The sequence below is a fragment of the Tachysurus fulvidraco genome, chromosome 11 (assembly GCF_022655615.1).
Source record: "Tachysurus fulvidraco isolate hzauxx_2018 chromosome 11, HZAU_PFXX_2.0, whole genome shotgun sequence".
In the NCBI taxonomy this organism is placed as follows: domain Eukaryota; kingdom Metazoa; phylum Chordata; class Actinopteri; order Siluriformes; family Bagridae; genus Tachysurus; species Tachysurus fulvidraco.
This window is the reverse complement of record NC_062528.1, coordinates 4,676,083-4,688,258: the sequence shown is the minus strand read 5'-3', so window position 1 is coordinate 4,688,258 and position 12,176 is coordinate 4,676,083. Positions and strand designations below refer to the sequence as shown.

The 12,176-nt window shown below is 39.4% G+C and overlaps 3 protein-coding genes across 4 annotated transcripts; 2 read left to right on the top strand and 1 right to left on the bottom strand.

Annotated features, from left to right (window-relative positions):
* The first annotated feature begins 1,882 nt into the window (after positions 1-1,882).
* On the top strand, positions 1,883-8,211 carry sfrp2l (secreted frizzled-related protein 2 like). Its single transcript, XM_027138909.2, is given in 3 exon segments — positions 1,883-2,453; positions 2,456-2,545; positions 7,289-8,211. Coding segments are annotated over 3 exon segments (861 nt in total). The 5' UTR covers positions 1,883-1,996; the 3' UTR covers positions 7,603-8,211.
* Positions 3,233-6,432, bottom strand: LOC113637954. 2 transcript variants are annotated; one of them, XM_027138908.2, is made up of 3 exons: positions 5,885-6,032; positions 5,737-5,797; positions 3,233-5,525 (listed from the first exon to the last, which is right to left on the bottom strand). In XM_027138908.2, exon 3 carries the CDS (start codon positions 4,184-4,186, stop codon positions 3,335-3,337), a length of 852 nt encoding a protein of 283 aa, XP_026994709.1. In that variant the 5' UTR covers positions 4,187-5,525; positions 5,737-5,797; positions 5,885-6,032; the 3' UTR covers positions 3,233-3,334. The 2 variants fall into 2 exon arrangements, with proteins under 2 accessions (XP_026994709.1, XP_047676979.1); XM_047821023.1 differs by having other exon boundaries at positions 3,233-5,797; positions 5,885-6,432.
* Positions 8,212-9,623: 1,412 nt separating the features above from the next.
* Positions 9,624-11,961, top strand: tomt (transmembrane O-methyltransferase). Its single transcript, XM_027138883.2, has 3 exons — positions 9,624-10,945; positions 11,020-11,216; positions 11,486-11,961. The coding sequence occupies exons 1-3, from the start codon at positions 10,684-10,686 to the stop codon at positions 11,804-11,806; spliced, it is 780 nt and encodes a 259-aa protein (XP_026994684.1). The 5' UTR covers positions 9,624-10,683; the 3' UTR covers positions 11,807-11,961.
* The last annotated feature ends 215 nt before the right edge of the window (positions 11,962-12,176 follow it).

The following is a 12,176-nucleotide window of genomic DNA, read 5'->3' as shown; positions in this document are numbered from 1 at the left end:
AAATAGCAAAGCACTTCAAGCTTGTTTAATCTCAGACCTTATACATGCAAGGATTATGCAGTTTTTTGTAAAAAGCTTAAAAATGACTTAATACAAGCAAAGCTTTTATACCCATTAGTTTGTTTATTAAGTCGAAATCAAAGTGAAAATATCAGGATGACAACCTTTATCATGTGTGCAAAAAATAAGTCACAAAAATCACCCAGGAAGAATGATCTAAGCAATATAAATAATATATAAATATCCTTTAAAGCAATTTGTGTGGTCCAGAAAGAAATTACATTACACAATTTTCACAGTACAATGAAGAGCAACAAATCTGATCTAGTTTCACACAGGAAGTGTCAGAATTTTAAAACATGAAAGATATTTTTGTTTATCACCATAACTAACCATTCATAACATTTCATACATGTGGCCTAGTGCAAAATGTTTTAAATTCTATCTGTTGATGTGTCAGGATGAGGAGATGAGAGGGCTATTAGAAGAACAAAGTCGGGTCACATGGCAGGAAATATCTTTGAAATGTTTCGATGCCTGATGTCAACACACTCACAGCTCTATATGTGACCTCCATTTTCACACACACACACACAAAATACAGTTACACCCCTAAAGTGAAATTCACCATAGTTTATACTTTATTTCAAATCTTTACAACTTATTGAATAACTGATTTAGAATTTAAATCTATCAATATATACTTTGTGGTGGAAAAAAGTTTCTGTATTCTGTAGATGCAGAGATGCATGTTATGATCCACATTATAAATTTGGTTTTAACCATATCCCACCTAACATTCAATTCTTCCTTATTATACAACATCTACCAACCTAAAGGAAATATGAGACACATGTAAAGGAAACATGTGACTGGGACACATAAAGCTGGCCACATCTATTCAAATACCTGCTCCTGCTGCATCATGGGGTGATGTGAAAGTACAATATTTAAAGTACTCCCGCTCAGAAGAAAGTACTATACAATGTGACCTCACAGATGCCTGTGAATTCTAATGTCACTGGGATTGACAGCTGGAGACAGCGTTTGCCCCTCCCACTCAGACAGCATGGGCAATTATCCTCTGTATATTTCATACCAAAGTTCAGTTGACTATTTGTTAATTATTTGGTTGCAAATAATAATAATGGGAAAACGTAAAGGACATTAAATATATTTATGATCAAAAGTAACATTTTTTGATTATTGTTTTTATTGTTGAAGACTTTTCTATGTCTCTCTGTGAAATACATTTTCCTGGGATTATTGGCCCTTATTGTTCTCATTTATTACTTTATTTGTACAATATTTTTGATAAAAACATCAAAAGTAGTATATAATATAATAGTAATAGCTTAAAAAATGCTGCAGTATGAAAACCAAGTAAAAAGTAACACTTAAAAAAAAGAAAATGCCTTTGATGCAGGTCAATGGATGATTTTACGACCGATAATTATTTCACAGGATGTCCAAAGGCAAAACACCAATGAACAAGCAGCACATCCTGTGTGGTGTTGTTTGCATCCTGCAACCTGTGTCAAAGAACATCTTGAAGTGTTCTTAAATATCCTTGGTTTGGGTCATGAGTGTAGAAAAAAGAATCTGCTTTGTTATATCTGCCATGTCATTACATTATTTCCCTCATATTATACAACCTCTTTCTGAGTACGTGTTTTTTTATACTTGATTATACTGATTTATTATGACACTCACAATCGACTCGGAACGATAATAATAAATGAATTACTATGAATTACACTATGATCACGTGAAATGCGTGAGCAAATTACAAATCGGACACTTTCGTGGACTGGACATGGGGTGCCAATACTTGAACAAAAGATGACTTGCAGTCGGTAATTAAACATCTAATTCAAATGATTGGTCCACAAAACACCGGTTATGACGTGGTCTGAAGCAATTGGACAGCCAGCCCAGACGTGAAACATGAAAAGAAGGATCCGTAAAAGACAAGAAGAAAGCCTTAAGGTTGCAAATGGACAAACGGTTCTTGCTTTTCCTCGCGTGCGCACTGTTGCATGGCATTAGTGCCGGTAAAACACAGGATGTTCGATTAGACGAACTGACGGCAGACGTGGTTTCCGACTTTGTAATGTCAGTGGAGTTCAGCAGCGCGCGCTCTGTGTGCAGGCCCGTACCGATTGACATGACTCTTTGCCGTGGAATTGGGTACGCGCACATGCGGCTTCCCACGCTGCTTGGCCACGAGAGCGCGCGTGAAACGGTGCAACAATCCGGCGCGTGGCTGCCTCTGGTCCATAAACGGTGTCACCAAGACACCACCCGGTTCCTGTGCTCGCTCTTCGCCCCCGCGTGCCTGTCGAGGCTCAACATGCCCGTGCGCCCGTGCAGGAACCTCTGCGAGAACGTGCGCAACGCGTGTGCGCCTGCCATGAACGCTTTTGGTTTTCCGTGGCCGGACGCGTTTAACTGTACCGCTTCCCCGGATTTAATACCACACTGTGCGTTCCCGGAAGTGAGGACTCCAGGCGCAGCCAACTGGAGGTTCTTGACGTCATTCAAGGTTTTATTTTATTTTTTTAAATTTCAATTCAATTCAAGTTTATTTGTATAGCGCTTTTTACAATGGGCTTTGTCTCAAAGCAGCTTTACAGAACATAAACATAGAACAGAAGGTAAACATAAAGAGAAATATAGAGAATTAATATAGTAAAAATTCAAGATATAAAGTATATAGTTCAGTGTATATGTATGTATATGTATTTATCCCCAATGAGCAATTCTGAGGTGACTCAGGCAGCGGTGGCAAGGAAAAACTCCCTTAAATTGGTAAGGAAGAAACCTTGAGAGGAACCAGGCTCAAAGGAGAACCCATCTCTCCAAGTTTTAGATCTTGCCTAATTAGTTAGTACTATAACGCTGTGTAAGCATGAAATGAGTGGTTGAGGACATGGGCGTAAATTTCATTTAAGAGTAGGGGGGGGAGACAATGAATATAAAATTTCTCATGAGCAATTTTTGAAGGGGGGACACAAATAATACAGTCTAATTGTACTTAAAAGACATGTCCCCACAGTGAAAAACTTTGCTTTTATCATTATTATTGTAACATGGAGACGTGTCATTATGGTTATTTTCAAAGTTTTTCTCAGGTTCAGTGACAAAGCAGATTTTTCTTCAAAACTATTTATTGTATTGTTTGTGAAAAAAAATATATATATATAAAATAAGTAATTTTTTGTAACAAAATTAATTATTAAATAATCAATTAACAGTAACTGCTCTATGTATAAAAACAACAACAACAACAAACATCTGCAATTTAAAGCAAACTTACATTAATGAATGGACGCTAAACAAAAGTACCAAATTTGTATTTCCTGGTATCACTGGGCCCCACAAACTCTTGGCATATGTTGTTTATGTTAAGGTTGTCGAGCTTGTCTTTGTGCACATTGCAGACTACCAGACTGTTAAGTCTGTCTTGGCCCATAGTAGCCCTTAGCCACGTCTTTAGTCTCCGCAATGCACTGAAGCTCCTCTCAGCTTCACATGAAGACACTGGAACCACCAACAAAATTCTGACAAGGACCTCAACTTGGTCAAACAACCCACGCACCTTCACTGGCATTCCCCTTAGGACCTCTGCTGCCTCTCTACTGCTGCTACAGGAGAATTTCTGGTGAAAGAGAGACAACTGTACTGCAAGAGTACCTCTGTGCAACTCTGGGTACTTATCTACTGAATCAGTTAACAATCCAGTCAAAAGCACATTCTCTAAGCTTCGCAGAGACTTGAGACTATCTTGGTTGAAACGTTCACCAAACTGAACCTCCACACAATCCAATACTTTGAAGAACTCTGCCCTGTAATGGTCCACTGCTTTGCCAGCAACCAAACGCCTTGAATTTGCTGTCTCAATAGGGTCAACTAATTTGATGGAGTTTACCAATGATGTAGCTTTCTCGAACAATTCAAGGTAGCTCTTGTCATTTCTCTTTCCCTGCAGGTAGGATCGTACACAATCTACTGCATCCTGCATACCAGAGACAGTCTGGGTCTTCTTTTGCAGTGAAATGTTTAGACACTCAAGTTCTCCAACAACAGCAGAAGCAAGTGTAAGACCCAACACAGTCTTACCTTTACTAAAGTGCTCAAATAAGCCACTGGCAGTTGAAGCTGTCCTAGATGCACTTTTTGCCATATCTTCTAGACTAACAAGGACCCACTCATACTGCCCTAGCACAGCTATTATAGCAGAATTACGCACAGTCCACCTGGTTGGACATAGAGGTTTCAGTGTGGTGATGGGTTCATTTTCAGAGGTTTGCAGATTCTCTTAAATTTTCCTGACTGGTTGAAAAGGATGCCCAACTGATGGACCAAAGAAAGGCAGTCCCGGATCATTGGGGAGACCGAGCAGCCAGCCTGTATGATTAAATTGACACAATGTGCCCCACAATGCACATAAAGGGGCTAATGGCTGCTGCTCCCTCACTACTGCCTGTGCACCACTGTACTTTCCTGCCATGTTGGAGCCACCATCATAACTTTGCCCACGTAAAGCAGACATTGGCAGATTAAGCCTCAACAACACATCAGTAACCATTTTGGAAATGGCCTGTTGTCTCTGATAAGCTGTACAACTCAATAAACTCCTCGTGTGGCATAAGGTCATGGTCCACATAGCGCAGACAGACACTTTCCTGCTCAATACCAGAAATATCCTGGGTGCCATCAACTATTACAGAAAACTGAACAAGGGCTGGAGACCTTATCTCACTTGCATTCCCTCGGATTATTGTATTGGCTATAATGTTCAGTATTTCATTCTGAGATTTAGGGCTTACATATGCAGTGGCACGATCTGTTAACCATTTCAATAAAACTGGATCATCCTCTTCTGCCCTAAGTTTTATGAGCTGATACAGATTCCCACTTTCTTCAGTATGGCCTCTTAAAGATTGTCCTTGCCTTGCCACATGCCGCACGGAGCTAACAATTTTCCTCAAGCAATGTCTTGCCACCTCCTGCTGTTTATGCCATGCACTAGATAACTGGGCGCTAATTGGGTTTGGCTGAGGGTGCTAATTGGGTTTGGCTGAGGTGCAGTGACAGTCACATAATGTTGGTGGGCTTGAGAGGTCTGGTGTGATGTAAATTTTTCGATGACTTTCTTCCAATTTCTAAAGCCTGTACTAACGAAAGCAGTATCAGGTCTATGACCTAAAGAGGACTGGTTTGAAACACCTTTGCTGCAGTAAAAACATAAGACCCCTTTCACTGATGGACTGTAATGTAGCCATGGAAAGTCTTGATACCATTTCTCTTGAAATGTCAATGACTTATTTGAAAATATTTGTTTTTCGATACACTGGGGAGGTGGCTGGTACGGCTTTGTGCAGGCACTGAGATCTAAACGAAAAACTGTGCTCCCTGTGCTGGTGCTAGCAATATCATCTTTGTTCTGCTGTCTCCGGCTCCCTCCCTGGTTCTGAATCTGCCCCTTCCTCTACTCTCACTGTCTCAGAACAGACTGACTCCTGAAGCAGAAAAAATGCAGGAAAAGATGTTTTCCATACTCATAATAACTAACTTGTTTACATTACACTTGATAAATTGACAGATCATACTGTAAATTGGTGACCCTGTGATGTTCACCTGCTGAACAGCCATAACTCCAAAAACATTAAAGAAATTGTTCACCCAAAAAAAACTGTCATTATCCCTTCAATAAAAGCATAACACACTTACCTGACACTGTACATCTGATTGACCCTGCTCCCTGTCCCTCAAAAATTTCTGTCTCCTTTGCCTGTGATTGATATTGTGACATTAATATTTTCATAAGCACCGATTCTTAAAACCAAATTACCTTAGTATGTGAACTTTTTGTACTTACTTGGCGTTTAGGTGCACTGAAAAATGATCTTTTGTCCATTTTCCTTTTCTCCATTTTATCTAGTCTATTACACTGCAAGGCAAGTTTATTTATACTGTAGTATACTTTAGTATACTTTCATACACAATGGTAATTCAAAGGGCTTTAAATAAAGAAAGTAAAACTATCATGAAAAATAATCACAACAATAAAAAAAAGGAATTAAAAAAAAGGTTTAAAATTTTCTTTTTAATTATGAATTAATTAATTAATTAAGACACTTAAGAACAGAATAGAAATTGATTATACAAAAATATACAGTGAGGTCAGTTGGGACGTAGCACAGTGCTCATTTAGTAAATATGCTAAACAATATGCTAATTGTGGCCGTTAATGTTAACATTATGCAAAGTCGTCCCAAATATTTTGGGGCAGTCGTGGCCTAATGGTTCGAGAGTCTGACTTGTAACCCGAAGGTTGTGGGTTCGAGTCTCGGGCCGGCCACAACTTGCCCGTGAGCAAGGCACCAAACTCCGGGTGTGTTCACGGTGTGTGTGTGCACTTTGGATGGGTTAAATGCAAAGAACAAATTCTGAGTATGGGTCACCATACTTAGCCATATGTCACTTCACTTCACTAAAACAATGCATGGGAAACGGCTTTGGCGTGTTAGTTACAGTGCACTATGCAACAAGCTATTGTAAACAAACTAACGTTAACTAGCTATTGTAAACAAGCTAACGTTAACTAGCTATTGTAAACAAGCTAACGTTAACTAAATAAGTAATCGCTAATATAGCAGATTCATGGAAAATTACGTCGGTAATCAGCATTTTTTCCGCAACTAATTTATGAACGAGTCTGCATGAACTACATTAAAGAGAATCGCTTTATTTTTAAAGTGAATAAAATCCCCGACTTAATAGAGTTGAACATCAATTGAGCCGCAGCCACACACCTGACTCGTGTGTGTGTAGAGTAGATGAGATGTACTGGGAAAGGAGGAATTTGGTCAAACCACTGTGAGGAAGGGGAGGGGGGACTGTGGGTCAAACCACTGTGAGGAAGGGGAGGGGGAACTCAACTGTTTCTAAATGCAGTTTTTGCGTTTGTTTGTTTTTTTCTACTTACACAATTATTTAGGTATACATACATACATATATTTTTTCACAATCGAGAGATATTTTTTTAAAATTTTTTTTTTTTGGGGGGGGGGGGGGCAAACCACGGATGGGGGGGGACACGTCCCCCCCCGGGATTTACGCCCATGGTTGAGGACCTTCAGTCACCTAATTATTATTACTTTATGTATGTATTATGTTGCTCAATTTTATGTATTTAGATCTGTTTAAATGTGATACACTTATTTAAAAATGTAAGAAGCATCAATTCTACTGTTTTCACTTTTTTGATCCTCTCAATAAGCATTCAGACTTCAGATTGGTTCCTCATCCCTGGAGGGCGGGGACCTACGGTTAGAACCTCAGGGGCGGAGTCGGGTCCTGCGTTCGGAAGGTGGAGTTATGCAGCAACAGGTGGCAATGCAGCAGAGCGCCCTCTGGCTGACAGACGCCGCTAACTATTCATGTCAGGCGCTGGAGGGCCGGAGTCTTGGTCCACTACTGGCAGTGGGAAACACGGAAGGTGGACGCATTGTTCTCTCCTGACTTGTGAAATGGCCACACCACGAGAAAGAGCTAAAAAGGTTTACAAGGAAATTGAGCAAGAAGCCATGCTGAAATTCCTACAAATAATTGTAGAATTTTTTCTAGTGGTGTGTCACTTAGCACTGCCCTAACTTTAGTCCTTTTCACTATTTAAAAAAAACCAACTAAATATTTAACACTAAGGCCTTGTATTTTCTGTGTCATGTGGAAGGAACATTTTTTTTTACTTTTTAAGGAATTAAATATATTTATTTTTTAGAAAATAGATGAACACCCAATTTACTGCCAGCGTGAAGGGGATAATATTTACTAGCAAACATGGATAATGGTTAGAATTATATATAATTGTAATTAGTCTAATCTGAACTAGCTTTCTGGTGCTTGGGTTTACTTACAAAACATAATTTGCCTGACACTAGCTTGCTTATTTGGAAACTTAGCTAGAGACTAAAGTCCAGTAGTTACTGAGAGCTAATATCAGCTTTGCTAACTACACAGCAGTGTTGACTTAACACATGTGCACTTCAGGATTTTTGGCTGCTTACTGATAATAGCTTTAAATGTATTAGTTATACTTTTACCATTACTATAATTTTTAGGAAGTTTTTAATCAAAGATTATACTAAAGATTTTTTTTTTTTAACAATGAACCATTTTCACAATAAAAACCTCTGTGACACATTTGGGATTTTTTTTAGGTGATCTTTCTATTTTGTTCCAGTTCATTGTTGTATCTCCATATAGCTTGATACAATGTTGATGTAAATCTTGTTTAAAACCTGTTGGTGAACACCGTTCCATATGTGGAACACTACCGCTAGGGGCTGAAGCTGCATCAATTTCATTGTAACTTTTAAGCATTAAATCCTCTAAAAACAGGAAAAAACTTATGTTTCTAGTAAAGCTTATGCTCTCAAGATTTTTTAAGCCCACACACAAAGCATAATATGATTCATAGCCATCATACTATTAGAAAAATATTTTGGAGTAAACTGACCTAGGTGGCGCTAGACAAGTTTTTCCCTTACCTTTAGACGCTTCCCTTTCTTCACTGGGGTAATTTTCCAAAACAAATATTCCACAAAAATTCCCAAAGGTCCAAGGAACTGGAGTCTGTAAGCCTTTTAATCCAAAACGCTTTGGTCGCCTCGCAAATATTCCGAAAAACTGGAAACAGTAGTGCGCCACCATCTTTGTTTCGGCTCTAACTTCTCATTGGGGGTTTCAAAAATTCTAAATATTTACATCATATTTATAGCTCAGGGCCTAACGAATCAAACAAGCCCTCACTTGAGCCAATCGATGCTTGTATTGCAGAGATAGACGGCTGAGAAGCCAATGAGGTCATGACATCATTTTTGGGAACCCGCACTTGACTGTCAATTACTCCTTCCAATAGCAATGAAATGGTCCGAGATCTCTACAGCTCTTTAGCCAATAAGGAGACGATTCCAACGGTATGCAACATGCCACGTCTCCGAAGCCTCAGTCTGCGCAATAAAGTTGCGCATTTATTGCGCAATCCTCGACCTTTTCACAGTCTCACAGCTCAGGGTGTCAGGTTACAGGCCTTTTTACACAGCAAACTTGTAGACAGAGAGGCTCTGTGTGTTGACACTTGTATCTGAAACTAGAGAATCTCTTCTTTCCAATGAGACCAGGCTCACCCCTGTGTGTTAAAGTATGTGGGAGCTGTATCACTTTTTGTTTGTTATATAAAAATGGGGGTACACTGATTAGGATGCAAACTATTTCCAGGACACATTGCAAACATTTATCTTCGCCAGTCCATGTTCTGCCACTTTACTGAAAGGTGAGAGGCAACCTACATGGACTTGGGGAGAACATGGGAAACAGTAACCTGAGCTCAGGGTGGAAATCTGAACTTCTGCTGATATGAAATTGGGGAGAGAAATACTCAGAACTGCATCTGATATATATATATATATATCTTTTTTTTTTCCTGTCTATTCTTTTCAGTGATGTGTTATGAAAGCAGTGTCTTCTCAGAGCTGCTCAGTGTAAGAGGAGCACATGGTTATTTAATAATTTAGAGCAGGAAGCTGATAGGCTAAACTGTCACCATTCTTTTACACACACACACACACACACACACACACACACACACACACACACACACACACACACACACACAATGAAATGCATTCTCTGATCATTTCACCTTCTAGTCTTCTCATCTGAAAAACGGAGGAATTCAGAGTGTGACATCATCAAGGTTAGTTGGACAGTGTGCTTTGTGTATTTCTGATTAGCAGTGTTTGAGTTTAAGTGATAACTGTGTGCTCATCAGTGTCAAGGCACCTTATACAAAGATTAGTTTCTATCTAATTGCTCAGATATACGTTTTACTCACCATATCTCCAATAATAATCTTCACCTGTCAAGTGGACAGTGTGATGGACTGACCACAGATCAGTGTGTATTTGATATGTTTCTCTATACTGAGGGAGTATGTTCTGAAATAAATAAATAATCTGATGAAATAAAAGTATAGTGCCTTGGCCAGACAATATGGATCAGTGTGATGTCAGAGTTTTTCTGTTCAATAAGATTGATAAATTTTTATGTATAAACTATTAATTTACATGAATGAAATATTTTAAAACAATGAACTTATTATTAATGAAATAATTTTAAATCAATAAGTTCTCTTAAGTGCATTTAAAGAAACAGATGGAGCTTTGACATTTTGCACTAGTTTTTGTGTGCGCGAGCGTGCGTGCATGCGTGTGGAGATAGTGTGCTGTGGTTTCACTGAATAATAGATAAGATTTCATGGTCATTATATTTATGGAGGATGAGACCAGGGTGGGGGTGGCGATGTGGTTGGTAACACACACAAAATAAAATAGCACGCTAATATGCTAAAAAGCAGCTGTGTCATATTGGGGCAGGCGTCCTACGAGAGGACAGAGGCTGGAGAGGATGAGAACAGGGTTTTGTCCTGGGCTGTAGTGTCCCATGCCAACATGCTAACAGTGTGTTATAATAAACTCAGAGCAAACTAAGTTCATGTTACTGGACCTGCACCTGGGACAAACATTTTTTTGCATGTTCTAACTACTGTGCTATATGTGAAAAAGAGTGCTGAACATCTCTTGGTATTGAACTGCAGCAGTAAATTGTGGAAAGATGGTGTCTACAGCCATTGCTCTGGCCTTCGTGCCGTTGTTTCTCACGTTGATCATCCGGTACCGGTTTTACTTCGTGCTGTTCTACCGGGCTGTGCTGCTCCGCTGGGTTCAAGATTTCATGACAGGAATTAGCAGGGAGGAGAGAGTGTATGAGTACGTCCTCACACACGCCATGCCAGGAGATCCTGACAGTGTTCTTGACTCCTTCGACCTCTGGTGCAACAATGTCGAATTCATCAGCCATATAGGACCCAAAAAAGGTATCTCTCTCTCTCTCACACACGCACACACGCACACACTGTAAAGTTAGACTAAACATCTTGTCATGCCTCAGGTTCGATCCTGGATCGTCTACTGAAGGAGATCTGTCCTCTGACGGTATTGGAACTGGGGGCTCACTGTGGTTACACCACGGTTAGAATCGCTCGCTCGCTTCCTCTCGGTGCTCGGCTTTACTCAGTGGAAATGGATGAGAGGAATGCACGTGTGGCTGAGAAGATCATCCGGCTGGCCGGGTACGACGATGACACGGTGAGAGATTCATAAAATTTAGCAGTGTTAATTCTCCTGTTAAAAAATTATTCTGTAATATTTAGAGCAACCAGTGAAAAAAAAACATTTTTTAAAATGCATCAAATGAGCTCAAATAAATTCTGGTCTACATGAAAATGAAAGGAGTACATGGATATATAATTGTGTTAATCATACTGTAAAATTCAGGAGTTTAAACATCATATTGTAGAGTTCCGATGGAATGTCTTGGGCTTAACCTATGACTCCTGACCCTTGTCCTGGTGCAGGTAGAGCTGATTGTGAGACCTTCCGATGAGGTGATTCCCCGTTTACGTGAAGAGTTTGGTATTGAGCGCCTGGATTTTGTGTTTATGGACCACTGGAAACGATGTTACCTGCCGGATCTTCAGGCTCTGGAGGACAGCGGGTTACTGGGTGAAGGCTCAGTGGTGTTGGCTGATAACGTTGTGTTTCCCGGTGCTCCAAGCTTCCTGCGCTATGTGCGTCGCTCTGGCCTCTATGAACAACGCATGCACCGCGCCGCACTCGAGTACATCCAGGGAATCCGTGATGGCATGGCAGAACTTGTGTACCGTGGCATCAAGTAAAGGATATGTGGAATATCAACGTATTTAACTTAAAATAAAAGACAGCTACAAAGAACAAACCGTTCATGGAAAAAAACCCAAAACAAGCAAAATAATGATTGTACAACATGAAATTTAGAAAAAATTAAGTATAGTAAAAAATTTCAGAATGTAAAGAATATTCACTTTTTAACTAACTAAAAAGTTACATTTTATTAGATTTCTAAACTTTTCATAGATAGATTTAAATTTAAGTTAAATTTTATGAAGCTATTTTATGTACAAGTAAAATTTATATTCACCTCTCTCATCTTAACGTTAGCAAATTCCTAAGCCATTCCAGTTAGCCATTTAGCTAATATTGGCTTAGCTTTAATTATTCAAAAAACAT